This window comes from Centroberyx affinis, unplaced genomic scaffold (genome assembly GCF_046629955.1).
Source record: "Centroberyx affinis isolate AG114_WGS23_722 - 3 ecotype Tasmania unplaced genomic scaffold, CSIRO-AGI_Caff_v1 ptg003966l_1, whole genome shotgun sequence".
NCBI lineage: Eukaryota > Metazoa > Chordata > Actinopteri > Beryciformes > Berycidae > Centroberyx > Centroberyx affinis.
Window position 1 is genome coordinate 65706 of NW_027281788.1, and position 13329 is coordinate 79034.

General features: G+C 40.0%; 2 protein-coding genes across 2 annotated transcripts; both read left to right on the plus strand.

Moving 5' to 3' along the window:
• The first annotated feature begins 1695 nt into the window (after positions 1-1695).
• Positions 1696-5999, plus strand: dynlrb1 (dynein, light chain, roadblock-type 1). Its single transcript, XM_071541881.1, has 4 exons — positions 1696-1795; positions 2130-2205; positions 2643-2810; positions 5283-5999. Exons 1-4 carry the CDS (start codon positions 1793-1795, stop codon positions 5324-5326), a joined length of 291 nt encoding a protein of 96 aa, XP_071397982.1. The 5' UTR covers positions 1696-1792; the 3' UTR covers positions 5327-5999.
• Positions 6000-6745: 746 nt separating this feature from the next.
• map1lc3a (microtubule-associated protein 1 light chain 3 alpha) lies at positions 6746-13072 on the plus strand. Its single transcript, XM_071541880.1, has 4 exons — positions 6746-6916; positions 10241-10296; positions 10727-10833; positions 12910-13072. The coding sequence occupies exons 1-4, from the start codon at positions 6877-6879 to the stop codon at positions 13070-13072; spliced, it is 366 nt and encodes a 121-aa protein (XP_071397981.1). The 5' UTR covers positions 6746-6876.
• Positions 13073-13329: the final 257 nt, after the last annotated feature.

Genomic DNA, 13329 nt, shown 5'->3' on the forward strand with positions numbered 1-13329 from the left:
TTTTCATTGCTTGCTATTTGCTGTGGCAATGGCACAATTTCTGCCAGGGGATCTTTACAGTTTATCTTATATGATATGGGCTTTTGAGGAGAAAAAACACGAACTAACACTTTTCTGAAAATGTGATAGATTTTTGTTTACACTAGTTACATTAGTTGCTTCCTTATTATAATGATAATCTCTAACTGGAGGTCATATTTTACCGCACCCCCACCCCACCCTTTCCTCTTTTTTTTATTTTTTATTTAGCACTACATCACTATCTGTATTATACCCCAACATAAACCATTCTTGTAAATGACTAATTTTACGCTTTTATTTTGAAGGCAATATCGCTGAACTTCCGCTCATGTCCTGTCTAATTCTGTGTAGCTTTACGCAGCTACAGACCACGCCCCCGGCCTCGATGAAAACAGAAGAATGCTTGTAAAAGTACAGGCTGTCACGTGAAAAAAAATGCAATAACGGACATATAGATCGAGTTTGTCAACTTCTAATGAACTTCTAATTATTTTTACCGCACTTCGCTATGAAAAAACTTCTACTTCTTGATTAATACTACTAAAATCTGTAAGAGAGCATTAGGGCGTGGAGGGATTGCAACGAGACAGCTGGCCCTCTGCTGGTCTGAAACAAGAATTTAAGGGATGAATACTGACTTCATAGACTATGAGTTCCTCTATAGTACAACAATCAAGCTAAACTAAGCTATTTGACTGCAAAAGGTGCAATCTGAAACCTGTAGTGGAGAAAAAACAGTCTATCGACAGAAATTAGACACCATGGTGCTGAACGGACAGTCCCTCTATAGATCCTCTTCGGTATTAATTATTGTGTATTTAAGCAACGAGCTGTTCTAAATCACTGTAAACAAGGGCAGTAACACACCAGAGTAATAATAAAGAAGGCAAATGTTCAATAAATTATTAACTATTTCATCAATAAAAAAATCTATATTACTATCTATTACTATATTATTATCTTTTTTCTGTCTAGCAATTTAGTTCTTGAACAGTTGCCTAACACAGCGATTGCTAAAGTACCAGTATAAGTGATGGATTATGATATTGAAAGGATAACGATACCTTAATTAATATTTAAATTCACTGGCATGTGGTGGGACGTCAGCGTTTTTTTATTATTTTACAAGGACTTCAAATGTGATACATCCAATTAGAACAGGAACTAGCTGTTAATTTATTTTATTTGAAACAAATATATAATCCCCTACCGTTGACTGTAGATATTCATATATATATGAGTATATATTTCATTGTGTTATAATCTCAGGGATGATAATTAGTTATTAAATTGTTAAGGATGCACTGCATATGAATCTATGTATTGTCCATAGCACTGCACATAATCATATTTATCATATGAAAAAAAAATAGTGTTTGTGTAATTTGCTTGTCCTTTATTGTACCACATTCAACTCTCAATACTACTTTATTCATGCCTCTAAATCTTTCTCTGAATCTGACTGCAGATATTCTCTTCTTAGTGACATGCAGAACTCAGCAAGTCAATCAAGAAATTGGTGTCAATCAGCAAACCTGCAGTTTCCTTGTCATATTTACCCGAAAGCTGAGGTGAACGGTATTTTCAACTAGGAAGCTCGTATCTCCCATCTTTCCCACGGGACGCGAACGCAGCATTGGAAGCCGCTTTCTTCTGGACACTTTTAACCCGGAAGTGTTTCTCCGTAGCAACAAAACTAGACGGCTAACCATTATTTTGCTGAGCTCAGAGACCTTTTTTTGACATAAATTCCCCCACACGCACAATTAAAATGGTAGGATGTGACGCCTGCCTCACACTTATTTAATAACTGTATTCATACTGGCGTTATGACTGTAGCGAAATGTTTACATATAAGAGACATTTTGATAAACTGCTAGCTAGCTTTCTGATGCTAATACTTGGGGCTATTCGGGCGTTGCCAAGTAAGTTAGGATTAGCCTTAACGGAGTGTAGCTGTTTACTAGCTAGTTAGACAGCTACTACTTTCATGTCATTCGGTAAAGCTGGTGTTTTCATGCTGTTTTGTAACTTTACCTCGTCATGTTTTAAATCGCATCATGTCAAATTAAACGATTAAACGATAACTCATCTTAACCGTTTACCAGGCTGAAGTAGAGGAAGCTCTGAAGAGAATCCAGAGCCAGAAGGGAGTACAAGGAATCGTAATTGTCAATTCGGAAGGTAACTAACATATTTTACCATAACTGTCGTTTTCGTATGTGGAATTCAACAGAGTTACTTTTTCTTCGGTGATTTGTGCTTTTTGTTTGCAGACAGTTGTTTCTGATAGTTGTGTTTACCAGCCAAGGCTCCACCCAGTAACGTTACCAGCAGCAGTAAACAGTACAAGTAACTAGCATAGGTTTGATTTAACTCTGTCCCCAAGTCTGTCTCTGTGCGTCTTTCTCTTTTTCTGTCTCTTTCCCACCCCCCTTTTCTTGTGTGTGCTTGGTCAGTTTTGGAGTACAAGCAGTGGAAGCCATATTTATTTATCTGTATTCTGTTCACATAACACGCAAAGAACAAAAAAGGAAAGGTGACCACAACATTTCTTCGTGGCACTCTCGCATAAACAGTGTAATGTATGTCTGTCTCTCTCTCTCTCTCTCTCTCTCCAGGTATCCCCATCAAGACGACCCTGGACAACTCCAGCACGGTGCAGTACGCAGGACTGATCCACCAGCTGGTGATGAAGGCCAGGAGCACCGTCCAAGACATGGACCCCCAGAACGACCTCACCTTCCTCCGCATCCGCTCCAAGAAGAACGAGATCATGATCGCTCCAGGTGAGATGCTATTTAAACCAGGGAAGTGTTCAGTACACCTGCAAAAAAAAAAAAAAAAAAAAAAAAAAGTTTGGGATCTTCACTTCATCAGGAAGGATTGGGAGGTGTGTGTCTGGAAAAAGCTGGAATTCTGAAAGAAAATGGAAAAATTGCATCCTTTTAATATCGGATTTCTCTCTTTTTCCCCAAACGTGACACCTTTTCTTACTTTACTTTTTGAGATGACGCTTCAAAATATCCTCCCATAATGTGAATTCTGTCGCACTTCATGATGAATTATAAACGTGATCCGTTGTATCTGAGTAAGCAAGTTAACACAGTACCTGATTCTCTACACAATAATAGCAGTGGAAACAGGTAGGGTGACGTGCTTCTAGGACAAATCTACACTACCAGTCAAAAGTTTGGTCCCACCTGATTGAATGTACTATGTTTTTCATTCTCTTAAAGCCATTTTGATCTAAAGGCTTCTGCTTAAATGCTTGAAATCTGTTTCTTAGACAAATATAAACAGTGAAGTTGATCCTATGCATGAATTTTTTTCCAAAGCCTTTTTGCCTTTCCATCAAGGCAAAGGGCGGCTACTTTAAATAATCTAAAATATAAGATAGTTTTGATTTGTTTAACACTTTTTTTGGTCACTGCATAATTCCATTTGTGTTATTTCATAGTTTTGATGTCTTTACTATTATTATAAAATGTGAAAAATAGTAAAAAATAAAGAAAAATGCGAGTGTCCAAACTTTTGACTGGTAGTGTAGATTAATTGTTTTATAATATACATAAATACACCCACCCATGTCCATACATATATACATACAGTATCTTTTAGTTTTCCAGCCCGGGGAGGTGAGGCAAAAAGTTAATTTTGGACTCTGCAACTGGATCAGCCGACACTGAGAGGAAAGCGATACCAGACTCCTGAATGGGACAGAAATTATAAAAGGAGGCGTGTTACATTTCCAGAGGGTGACATGGACAAACAGTTTTTTCAAGTATTTAGTGAAACAAGCTTAGTCTTTGTTCTTTCAGTTTTCCCTTTATATTAACCTTTCATACTACACACCAAAGTGTTTTTTTCCCATCCAAGGGGCATTGGGAAAAATCCAGAGCCACAACCAATGTCATGCAAAATATTTTGTGTCTCTTTGTATTGGACTTTTGAGTAAAGTGTCTTCTAGTGCTGAAATGATTAGTCGATTAATCAGTTAGGCCATCGACAGAAAATTAAGCGATTATAATTTTGATAATCGATTAATCATCATTTTAGTAATTTCAGATCACATCAGATAAAAATACTTTGGGCATTTTTGGCAGCTGGTCAGACTAAGTAAACAATTTTAAGAATCACTTTGGGCTTTGGGAACTTGTGATGGGTATTTATCATTATTTCTGACATTTTATAGACTAAACCAAAAATGTATTAAATCATTGTTAGTTGCAGCCCGAGTGTCTTCCCTTTGCATAAGGCTCTGGTGTGTTTTTACAGAAGTGCTAAACGTTGTGCTCTCTTCAGATGTCCTAACCACCCACAGTTCAGTTCAATGGGAAAATCCTCTTTCATCTTGTTTGGGGAGATAAATCAGGAGTAATGAGATTTTCAGATATTTGAGGTTTTCTGCCTCAGAGCCGTATGACGTGGGAGGAGAGTGACGAAGCAAACACAGCTCAGATAGTCTCATCAGCCAAAAGCAAAAATCAATCAAGAAGAGTATTTTTGCTTTTCATGTTGACAGTAAAGCTTATTCTGCCACACTAGCTGTTATAGTAAACTGCAGCCAGACACCCATCACAGACTGGAGGCTCTTATGAAGTCCAGTCTACAGCCTCTGCATTGCAGTTAATCTGCAACCAGGGACGATTCATCTTTTTATGGCCGCACCATGTCTATTGATAATCTGATTATAAACTAATAGGAATGGGACAATATGCTTATCTCACGATACGCGATATGGGGTTCACGATTCTATACAACCACGATACGATGTAATAAATAAAAGTTCAATGACGACAAAGTCTTGACTGTGCAGAATTATGTTTATTTCTGAGACGCAAATCTTTCTAGCGATGGCACTGGCTCGCTAGAATGTAAACAACAATTTATAAATGTCATTACAAAGTTCAAATAATATAATTTGCATGGAGAGCTTGTGAAACTGTGATGGTCAAACCGTCTCATTTGTGATTACTACAGCAGAATAACATGGAGCTAATATCACGATTCATTTTTGTGCCCCACGATACATATTGTCATATTTTTGTGTAGCAGTATATTGAATTTCGTTATATCGTCCCATCCCTATAAACTAATCACAATCTGAGTAATTATTCGTCATTATTTTGAAGTCATTATAATTCATCTTTCCTTTACAAGATCTGTGGTCTGTTGTTCAGTATGTGTTGATGAACTTTGAACTCTGAAGTCAGAAAAGCTGATTTTGATTTTTAATTCTCCTGCCCTTTCCTTCACAGATAAGGACTATTTCTTGATCGTCATTCAGAACCCCTCAGACTGAAAGGAAGGACCTGCCGCCCATCTCATTTCTGTCTTTATCTGTCTCTCATATTTAAATAGCCAAAATGTTTTGTTTTTTTCTTGCTTTGTTTCGCTGAATGAAAGGCTCCAAGTTATCAGACGCTCTTTTACGCACTTACTGTACAAGAAAGTAAAGGCAAGAATCAGAGGTAGATGAAATTGATTTTGTGATTTGATTGGAGTGAGAAGATCAGGTTCCTCATTGACAAGATGTCTGAGCCGTAGGACAGTCGATTTATTTCATGTTTTATCATTCCATTTCTGTCTCCTCCTCTATCTACCATGCATAGATCAACATGTCACTCTGTAGCAAGATGTAAGACTTGCATTCCTGCTGAAATACCTATGGCTGGAGTAGGAATTGTAACACTGGACGAGTGTACGCAATACGCATGTCTGCACAACATACAGACAGAGAGAGAGAGAGTAATACATCTTAAAGTCTGAGGATGTTCAATGCTTTTTTTCAGTTTTATCTTAACTGAACTTTTGAAGACTTGAGGGTTTTTATTTATTGTTTTGTTGGCAATAGTTGTTGAAGTACAGTATTTTCTTTGGTGAGCAGCGAACTACACACTACAAACATTTCTCTGCTCTTGCCATGCCATTATTACAGTTTGCGTTGGTTATTTGTGACACAAATAAAAAAGTGGAAAATGTTTTCTTGTGGTGTTTCTGATGTGTCAGTATTTACAGATTTGGGGGGGGGCAGTTTCCAAGACTTGCATTAATATTAGTTTCAGAAAAGGCTGAAATGTATTTACATGAGAAATCTCCATAGACAAATGATCTTGGTGTAGTACTAGAGGTGTCTTCTACATCGTTGAGCCCAACTAGGAACTGAACACATGCAAACCAAATTATTGTCTTGAACAAAATCGTACCCGAGAGTCTGAAAAAGGCAGAGAAGTGAAAGGGGTTTGAGATGTATGTGAAAAGACACAGGATTGATAAATCTGGCATAAAAATGACTTCTGCAGCTTCTACAAATGCTTCTTCTCATCAGTGATATGAGTGGTAAATAAAAAGGTGGGTAAACTACAGTATAACCTCCAGTTGATGGTCATCATAAGGCATAAAATCACAAATATACACAATTTGTTTTTTCCAGGAACCATCAGTTTATGCTTTCCCCCCCCCCCCCCTTAAAACACCCTATTCTTGTATAAATAACATCCATTCGATGCCAGTTACAATGATGTATATAGTGTGAATTTATCTCATTAAGATTTGTGTCAGGCATAAAGATGTGGCTTTATCCTTCGTGACATCTGCATCCCCCGTTTCCTTCCTTACGAAACTCAGAAAGTTGGTGGAAGTTTCCTTTAAACCCGGAGGATGACGTCAGCGCCTTGGTTTACTTGCTTTGTTTGTCCGGAGCTGTTTGGGTTCAGTGGGGGAACAGACTGACTGGAGAGACGACCAATAACGCTCAGCTGGATCCACTGGCTTTCTTTTGGAGCAAGTTGCGTTATAAGCAGCTGTACTGTATATTTATTAGGTTATAATAGTGTAGCAGCACCGACAGAGATGCCATCCGACAGACCTTTCAAACAAAGAAGGACGTTTGGTAAGAAACTAGCTAACGTTAACTGGCTGAAATCAGTAACAGTGACGCTAGCTAGCTGGCCTGCTAGCGACCTAGCTAATCTTGTCTGTTGTTGACATTCATGGTATTCATCTTTTGTCATGTAATGTTAACGTTACAGCGTCTGGCAACTGTTTTAAAGTCAGTTTTATGGCTAAAATCGACAGCGAACAGCGCTAACTTAAGTGAATTTCAGACTTGAAAGACGCCTATGTCCAGTTAGTTAAGATTGTCTTGCTTGTGTTGGTTTTTTGATGGAAGTCTATGCAGAATTATGGGTGAAAAAATATTGCCAGTAACGTTAACCCCACTGTTATGGATGGGCCAGGGCCTCTACCCCGTTTAGTGCTAATGTTAAAAGGCCATTTAGGTCATTATCACTTTAGCTTGGCAAGCCTTGTAGCTACCAGGCCTGTGATTACAAGCATTTAGCCAGCTGGATAGCTAGCTGACTATATGATTAGTTAACGTTTCGTGTTAGCTACGCTATGTAGCTCAAAGGAAAACAACTTGTGCTGACACATTATCCCAGTACACGTGTTCAGTGAATTATGTTGTAATTTGATGCCAAATGACGGCCCTATGTTGGGAAGGGAGGAGCCAAGAATCGGTCCATTGCATAATCTTACCAAACACAGAAATGTGGCAGTGTGGGGGCAGAAAAACAAACACTCCCCTTTCAGAGTTGATTTATGTAGTTTAATCTGTTGGTAAAGTTACCTGATCGCCACAGTTAGGAAAAGTACTGTGCTTGCTTATTAAGGGAGAATGCGGCACAGTGATTGACTGGCCTATCTTTGGCTTGTGGCTGTAGTTAACTTATTTTATTATGTCTGTCAACCCTGTTTGTTGGTGCACTCTGATACATTGACACAAATTACTCAGGTCTTATACAGCTCTGGAAGGCCATGACCTGAGATCAGAGTGAGCAGATGTTAGGTCAATGATAGGTTTAGAGCGGTGAATCTCAAACTATGGGCCGTGGGCTTGTTTATGTTGATTATACATTCCAAGATGTTTTCACAAACTTTGGGACACAGATTGAGAGACTTATGTTCTCATTTGGCCTGAAATGGTTTAATATTCCCTGTTTTCAAAGCCTGGACAATAGAGAGAGGCCTACATTTGTTTTGTATTTTTTAGAGACTAGGTGTGGCAGTGACTGTGACTGTGACTGTAAGAGCTATTTTGATGCAAAGCCAAGGAAGGGAGTCATCTCAAGAGCAAGACAGTAATATCTGATTAATAGCTTCCAGACTTTGGTCAGTAGAATGGCCTAAACCTTTGTTTTTTATTAATAGACCTATATTCTTTAAGCAACCTAGCTGGGGCATTGGCCATCTTACATAACCAAGGAAAGAAAATAGCCCAAGAACTAAACAAAAGAACCATTTACAGTTCACAGTTGTTCCTCGACGCCATCTGAGCTTTGGACCGTGTCAGTGTTGGAAAAACAGCCCAGGGTTTTCTGAAATGGGGCAGTAGGCTATTGTCAACCTTATGGAGGGAAGGGTATGTTGTTGAAACAGACAGTGAGGATGTAAAAACATCACAGACCTGAAGCAGGTACTGGACAGAAAGGGACACTGCAGAAAAATTGAGACATGCACATACAAATTATATGCAAAGTTATTAAACGTGTAAATTGAGTTACCACACACACAAAGGACCAAAAGACATAAGAACGGCTTACAAAAGATGTTTGCAACAAAGTGCTTTACAAAGAAAACAAAAGGACACACATATGTGACTTAAAAACAAGATACACCAAGATACAACAAGAAAGGTAAATTAATAGTAATAAAGCGTGTGTGCATGTATGTTTATTGATGTGTACAAGTGCATGAGTGTGTGTGTGGTTGTGAAAGAACTTCAAGGCAATCTGGGTAGACCTGAGAATTGCAGAACCACAGTCAGTATAGTGGGTTAGACATATAGAGTAAACACATTACAGGAGTGGAAGGTTGCATGGTTAGTTCATACACAATTTTGTCTCTAATGTCGACAGAATGTCTCATGGGAAATGACTTCCCATGAAATAGCCAGACCGATGACTGAATCCTAGAGAAATAGCGATAATCCTGTAAAGATTTAACAGATTAAATTCACTTCATAAATGAGAGGGAGATGTGGACAAAGGAGAGGAGACAGGTTGCGCTTGAACGATTTTCAAGCGCTGAGGCAATTAAAGGATTCTTTAGAAAATCTGTGTTTAAAGCTGCACCAGGCAACTTTGCACTTTGGCGGCCCCAAAAAGGCAGCAGGGATTAGGCAAGTTTCAAGGACTTCATTACCCAGAAATCCTGTAACGTGATGTCAGTAAACCGCACACTCCTCAGACCTAAATGTTTTCTTCTTAGTGGCAGGTAGGGGCGGAGATGGTGGGGGAAATTAATCTTTTCGTGGCAGGTTCAGCCATCGTTGGTGAGTCCAGCTTTTTCTGGACAGAGTGCTCGCTTGCTGCTGTTTAGGAGAAAGTTTTGTATTTTGTTCTTAAGTTTCAATTCGTGACTCCAAGAATATTTCCTGCCAGTAACCATACCCAACGCCAGAAATGAATTTGTTAAACAGGGCGAATCTACAGTGTCTCCATTAGGGGGGGGTGGGATGCTTTTCTCTGTTGCAGCCCCGCTTTGTGATTTTGGCTTATAAAACGGGTGTATTTTCACATAAAAATTGCTTTAATAAGTATTTCTTTGGATGTATTTCCTTATCACTTGCAGGCTAAATTGGATTCCTCTAAATATGAATAAAGTCTAGGCTTAGTGTTTTGGCTACATGCATGCACACACACACAGACACTTCTCCCCTAAACTAGTACAATCTGTTATGTCTGAATGCTTCTGCTGTTGCCCATTTTGTTCTATTTTCTGTTTTTTATTGTGCTTGTATTAGTTATTTTTTTAGAGTTAATGTTATTACTACTTTACTTCCTTTCTTTGTTGTTCTGTATGTCTGTGTAAAGTCTTGTTGTGACACCTGACAGTGTAAAATGCACTTTAAATTAATTTAATTTAATTGGATAAGACTAGACATCTCGACATCAATTTACAAACTTCTCTTAGCTAGGGGTCGTAAATTATTCATCGGGGCTCGTTTGTTGCTAGAGTGGAAAGATGTTTTAATGAGCCCGATTCTCCAGGTAACAAATACATTTCTCATTTAGAACTGAAAAGTTTCGAAACAAGCCTGTTGGTATTAGCGGGGGAAACTCGGCTTTTTATCTAAGTAAAGATCTGGTGAAAATGTATTTTTGAGTTTAGGCCTCATGTTTATGGATTGTCTGTCTGTCTTTGTTACCCGCAGCTGACCGGTGCAAAGAGGTCCAGCAGATCCGTGAGCAGCATCCCAACAAGATCCCGGTAAGCCGCTGCAGCTTGTTAAGATATGATTTTAACACAACACACCTTCCTCCTTTGTAATACAACACACAATACATCGGCCATGTTTTCACACTCAACTGGTGATCCATCTTCCCCGTTAAAAAATCTGTGTGTGGGTGCGCTTGCATGTACTTGTACATGTGCACATGCTTGTCTAGCCTATTGAATGTCATGTACATGTGATGAGTGTAGAAACGAGAGGACGGTGTGTGTGAGATAGAAGTATAAAGTAGAGAGGTGTGTGTGTGCTGTCTTGTATGCACAGCAAAAGTCAAATCATTTGGGAAAATTGATATAAAAATAATTTAACAATTTTAACCATTTGACAGTCAATGATGACGGGTGTCTACAAAACCTGTTAAGCAATATGTGGGATGCAGATTGACTGTTGTTGCTCTGCCCGCTGCAGGTGATCATTGAGAGGTATAAGGGAGAGAAGCAGCTGCCCGTTCTGGACAAGACCAAGTTCCTGGTACCTGACCATGTCAACATGAGCGAGCTGGTCAAGATCATCAGGTAAACACACAAGTTGAAAAATGACCTTTTCACCTTGTTAGCCAATTTTCCATGCCATAATGATACACCTATTTAACAATAAATGCCCCAAATGTATATTTTTCTTGTATTTTTATATCAAATTCCATCACATTTGCTTCCAGGAAAACACAATATCTTTAATGGTGACCTCATGCTGCACCAGTAGGTGTAAATAGAAATTCCCACCAATAAAAGCATCATAGATTTTGCCCCTCCACCCCTCCCATCAAATAAAACTGCCTTTCTCTGCCTAACTGATCTCCCATTGGTTTACACTTTTGAATGATCCTGCCCTGCGTTATGTCCCGCCCCAACATCCTGTTTCAACAGGAAATACATCACATTACGGAAGCAAGATGCTCTCAAAATGCAGTTTCATAGTGACATTAAAGAGCAAATGACTGACTTTAATTCCCTAACCTCACAAGAACAGAGGTACAAGAACACACACACACACACACACACACACAGGAGCACGCTGTGTGTGTTACCGCTCAGTATATTGGTACATAGGTTGTGATTGGTTGCTAAATTAGGTAACAGTGTATTGGTTAAGTTCATTGAGGTGTATGTTTGGTATGTATACATATATTTGGAATTGTCTGTGCGCATGCGTGTGTGTGCTGGTATTTTTCTACGTAACGAGTGTGTGTGTGTGTGTGTGTGTGTGTGTGTGTGTGTGTGTGTGTGTGTGTGTGTGTGTGTGTGTGTGTGTGTGTGTGTGTGTGTGTGTGTGTGTGTGTGTGTGTGTGTGTGTGTGTGTGTGTGTGTACGTTTGACAGCCTTGCTCAGACACCTTGTGAGAGTCTGGTTTCTCAGGCTGCTGTCGACCAGTTTGTTTACAAGCCTGAACACTGCGTCACTAATGAAGGAGTGTGTGAGTGGAGGAGCACAGCACCTCCAGTGAGATTAACAGGGCAATAAATAAACATTTTACTGTCCTATAGCACAAAACGACCATGATATATCTGTGGGGGTTGATGGGGTTATTAATCAGTATCGATGACTCAACAGTTACTTCACCAGATGCTGAGATTTCTGGCTTTCAAAACTCACTTTCTGTCCCGTCTGTTTTGGAACAAAAACTCCCCGCCTGTTAGAGTTTCAAGTCACTCCCAGTCCCTCTCCACCTACTGGCATTTTCTACTGCTCAGCGATGTAGGACAGTGCTGTGAGCGAGTAACCAGTATCTCATTACATGCCAGAAAAAGCATATGACAAAGCATATTATTTTATTCTACAGTTTTTTGCATTGTGATACATTCATTAGACGTTTCTGTTGGATCAGAGACAGAGAAATGCAGTGAGCCAAATACAGTATGTGTGATTATGTTGGCCCTGACATCCTGAAAACGTACAAATTGAGGCTTGAGTTCAGTCTGCCATCTGTTCAGTCTTCAGTTTATTTGGAAACGAAGTAAAAAGGCTTCCACAAGCACATTGCATCAGTCCAATTCTGCGATCTTTAAAATGAACAAGGTTAATTAATACATTGTTAATTCCAATCCATCACTCCCTGTGGGTGGAGAAGTGTCCATACCTGACCCCAGAATTTAATTTGGGCAAACGGGGCGAATCCATGGGGTCTCAAATAGAGGGGATGGGACGCACTTCTCTGTTGCAGCCCCACTTTGTGATTTAGGCTGCGGTGATTTAGATGGGTGTATTTTTCATAAAAACTGTGCTTAGTGCAGCTTAAAAATTGCGGTTAATATAGAATATACTATTAAAAACTTAATGAAATTGTCGGAAATGGTGGAAGAAAAGTAGGAAAATGGGGAAAACTATATTTAAACTGAACTGAAAACTGTAATTTGTCCCAAAAAAAAGGAAAAATTGCGTCCATGCTGTGTTTTAAACCTGGACAAGTGCAGAGGAGGGAGGGAGGGATGGAGGGAGGGGATGGCTTGTACTCAACACATCCAGTGAAGCCAAAGTGCTTTGCAAGTAGGCCCAATTGTGAATAAATGATGCAATGTTTGGTCCAGAAATAGTAACGCCTGAACCCCCCCTTCTCCCTTCTCCCTTCTCCCTTCTCCCTTCTCCCACCCGCAGGCGCCGTCTGCAGCTGAACCCCACGCAGGCCTTCTTCCTGCTGGTCAACCAGCACAGCATGGTGTCGGTGTCCACGGCCATCTCCGAGATCTACGAGCAGGAGAGGGACGAGGACGGCTTCCTCTACATGGTCTACGCCTCGCAGGAGACCTTCGGCTGCTAGGGAGGAGGAGGAGGAGGAGGAGGAGGAGAGAGGGGAGGAGGGAAGGCAAGGCAGTACATCTTCAGGTGCTAGGAAGAAGGGGGAGAGGGTGGAGTAGGGAGAGAGAGGGAGAGGGGAAAAGAGAGGTATATGGTGTCGGGGGCGGGGTTAAGAATAGAGGGGCGGGGTTAAGAATAAAAAACGAGCCTGCCCCCCCCCCCCAAATCCCCCAGCCTGAAACCACCAAACTCCAGGATCCAAGTAGCACCCTGTCAGAC

Excerpts from the sequence above, each read along its gene's own strand:
- dynlrb1 (XM_071541881.1), top strand. Across the intron at positions 2,206-2,642 it reads CGTAATTGTCAATTCGGAAG|GTATCCCCATCAAGACGACC; the intron begins GTAACTAACATA and ends CTCTCTCTCCAG. Across the intron at positions 2,811-5,282 it reads CGAGATCATGATCGCTCCAG|ATAAGGACTATTTCTTGATC; the intron begins GTGAGATGCTAT and ends TTTCCTTCACAG.
- map1lc3a (XM_071541880.1), top strand. The coding sequence starts at position 6,877 with ATGCCATCCGACAGACCTTTCAAACAAAGAAGGACGTTTG. Across the intron at positions 6,917-10,240 it reads CAAACAAAGAAGGACGTTTG|CTGACCGGTGCAAAGAGGTC; the intron begins GTAAGAAACTAG and ends TGTTACCCGCAG. Across the intron at positions 10,834-12,909 it reads GAGCTGGTCAAGATCATCAG|GCGCCGTCTGCAGCTGAACC; the intron begins GTAAACACACAA and ends TCCCACCCGCAG.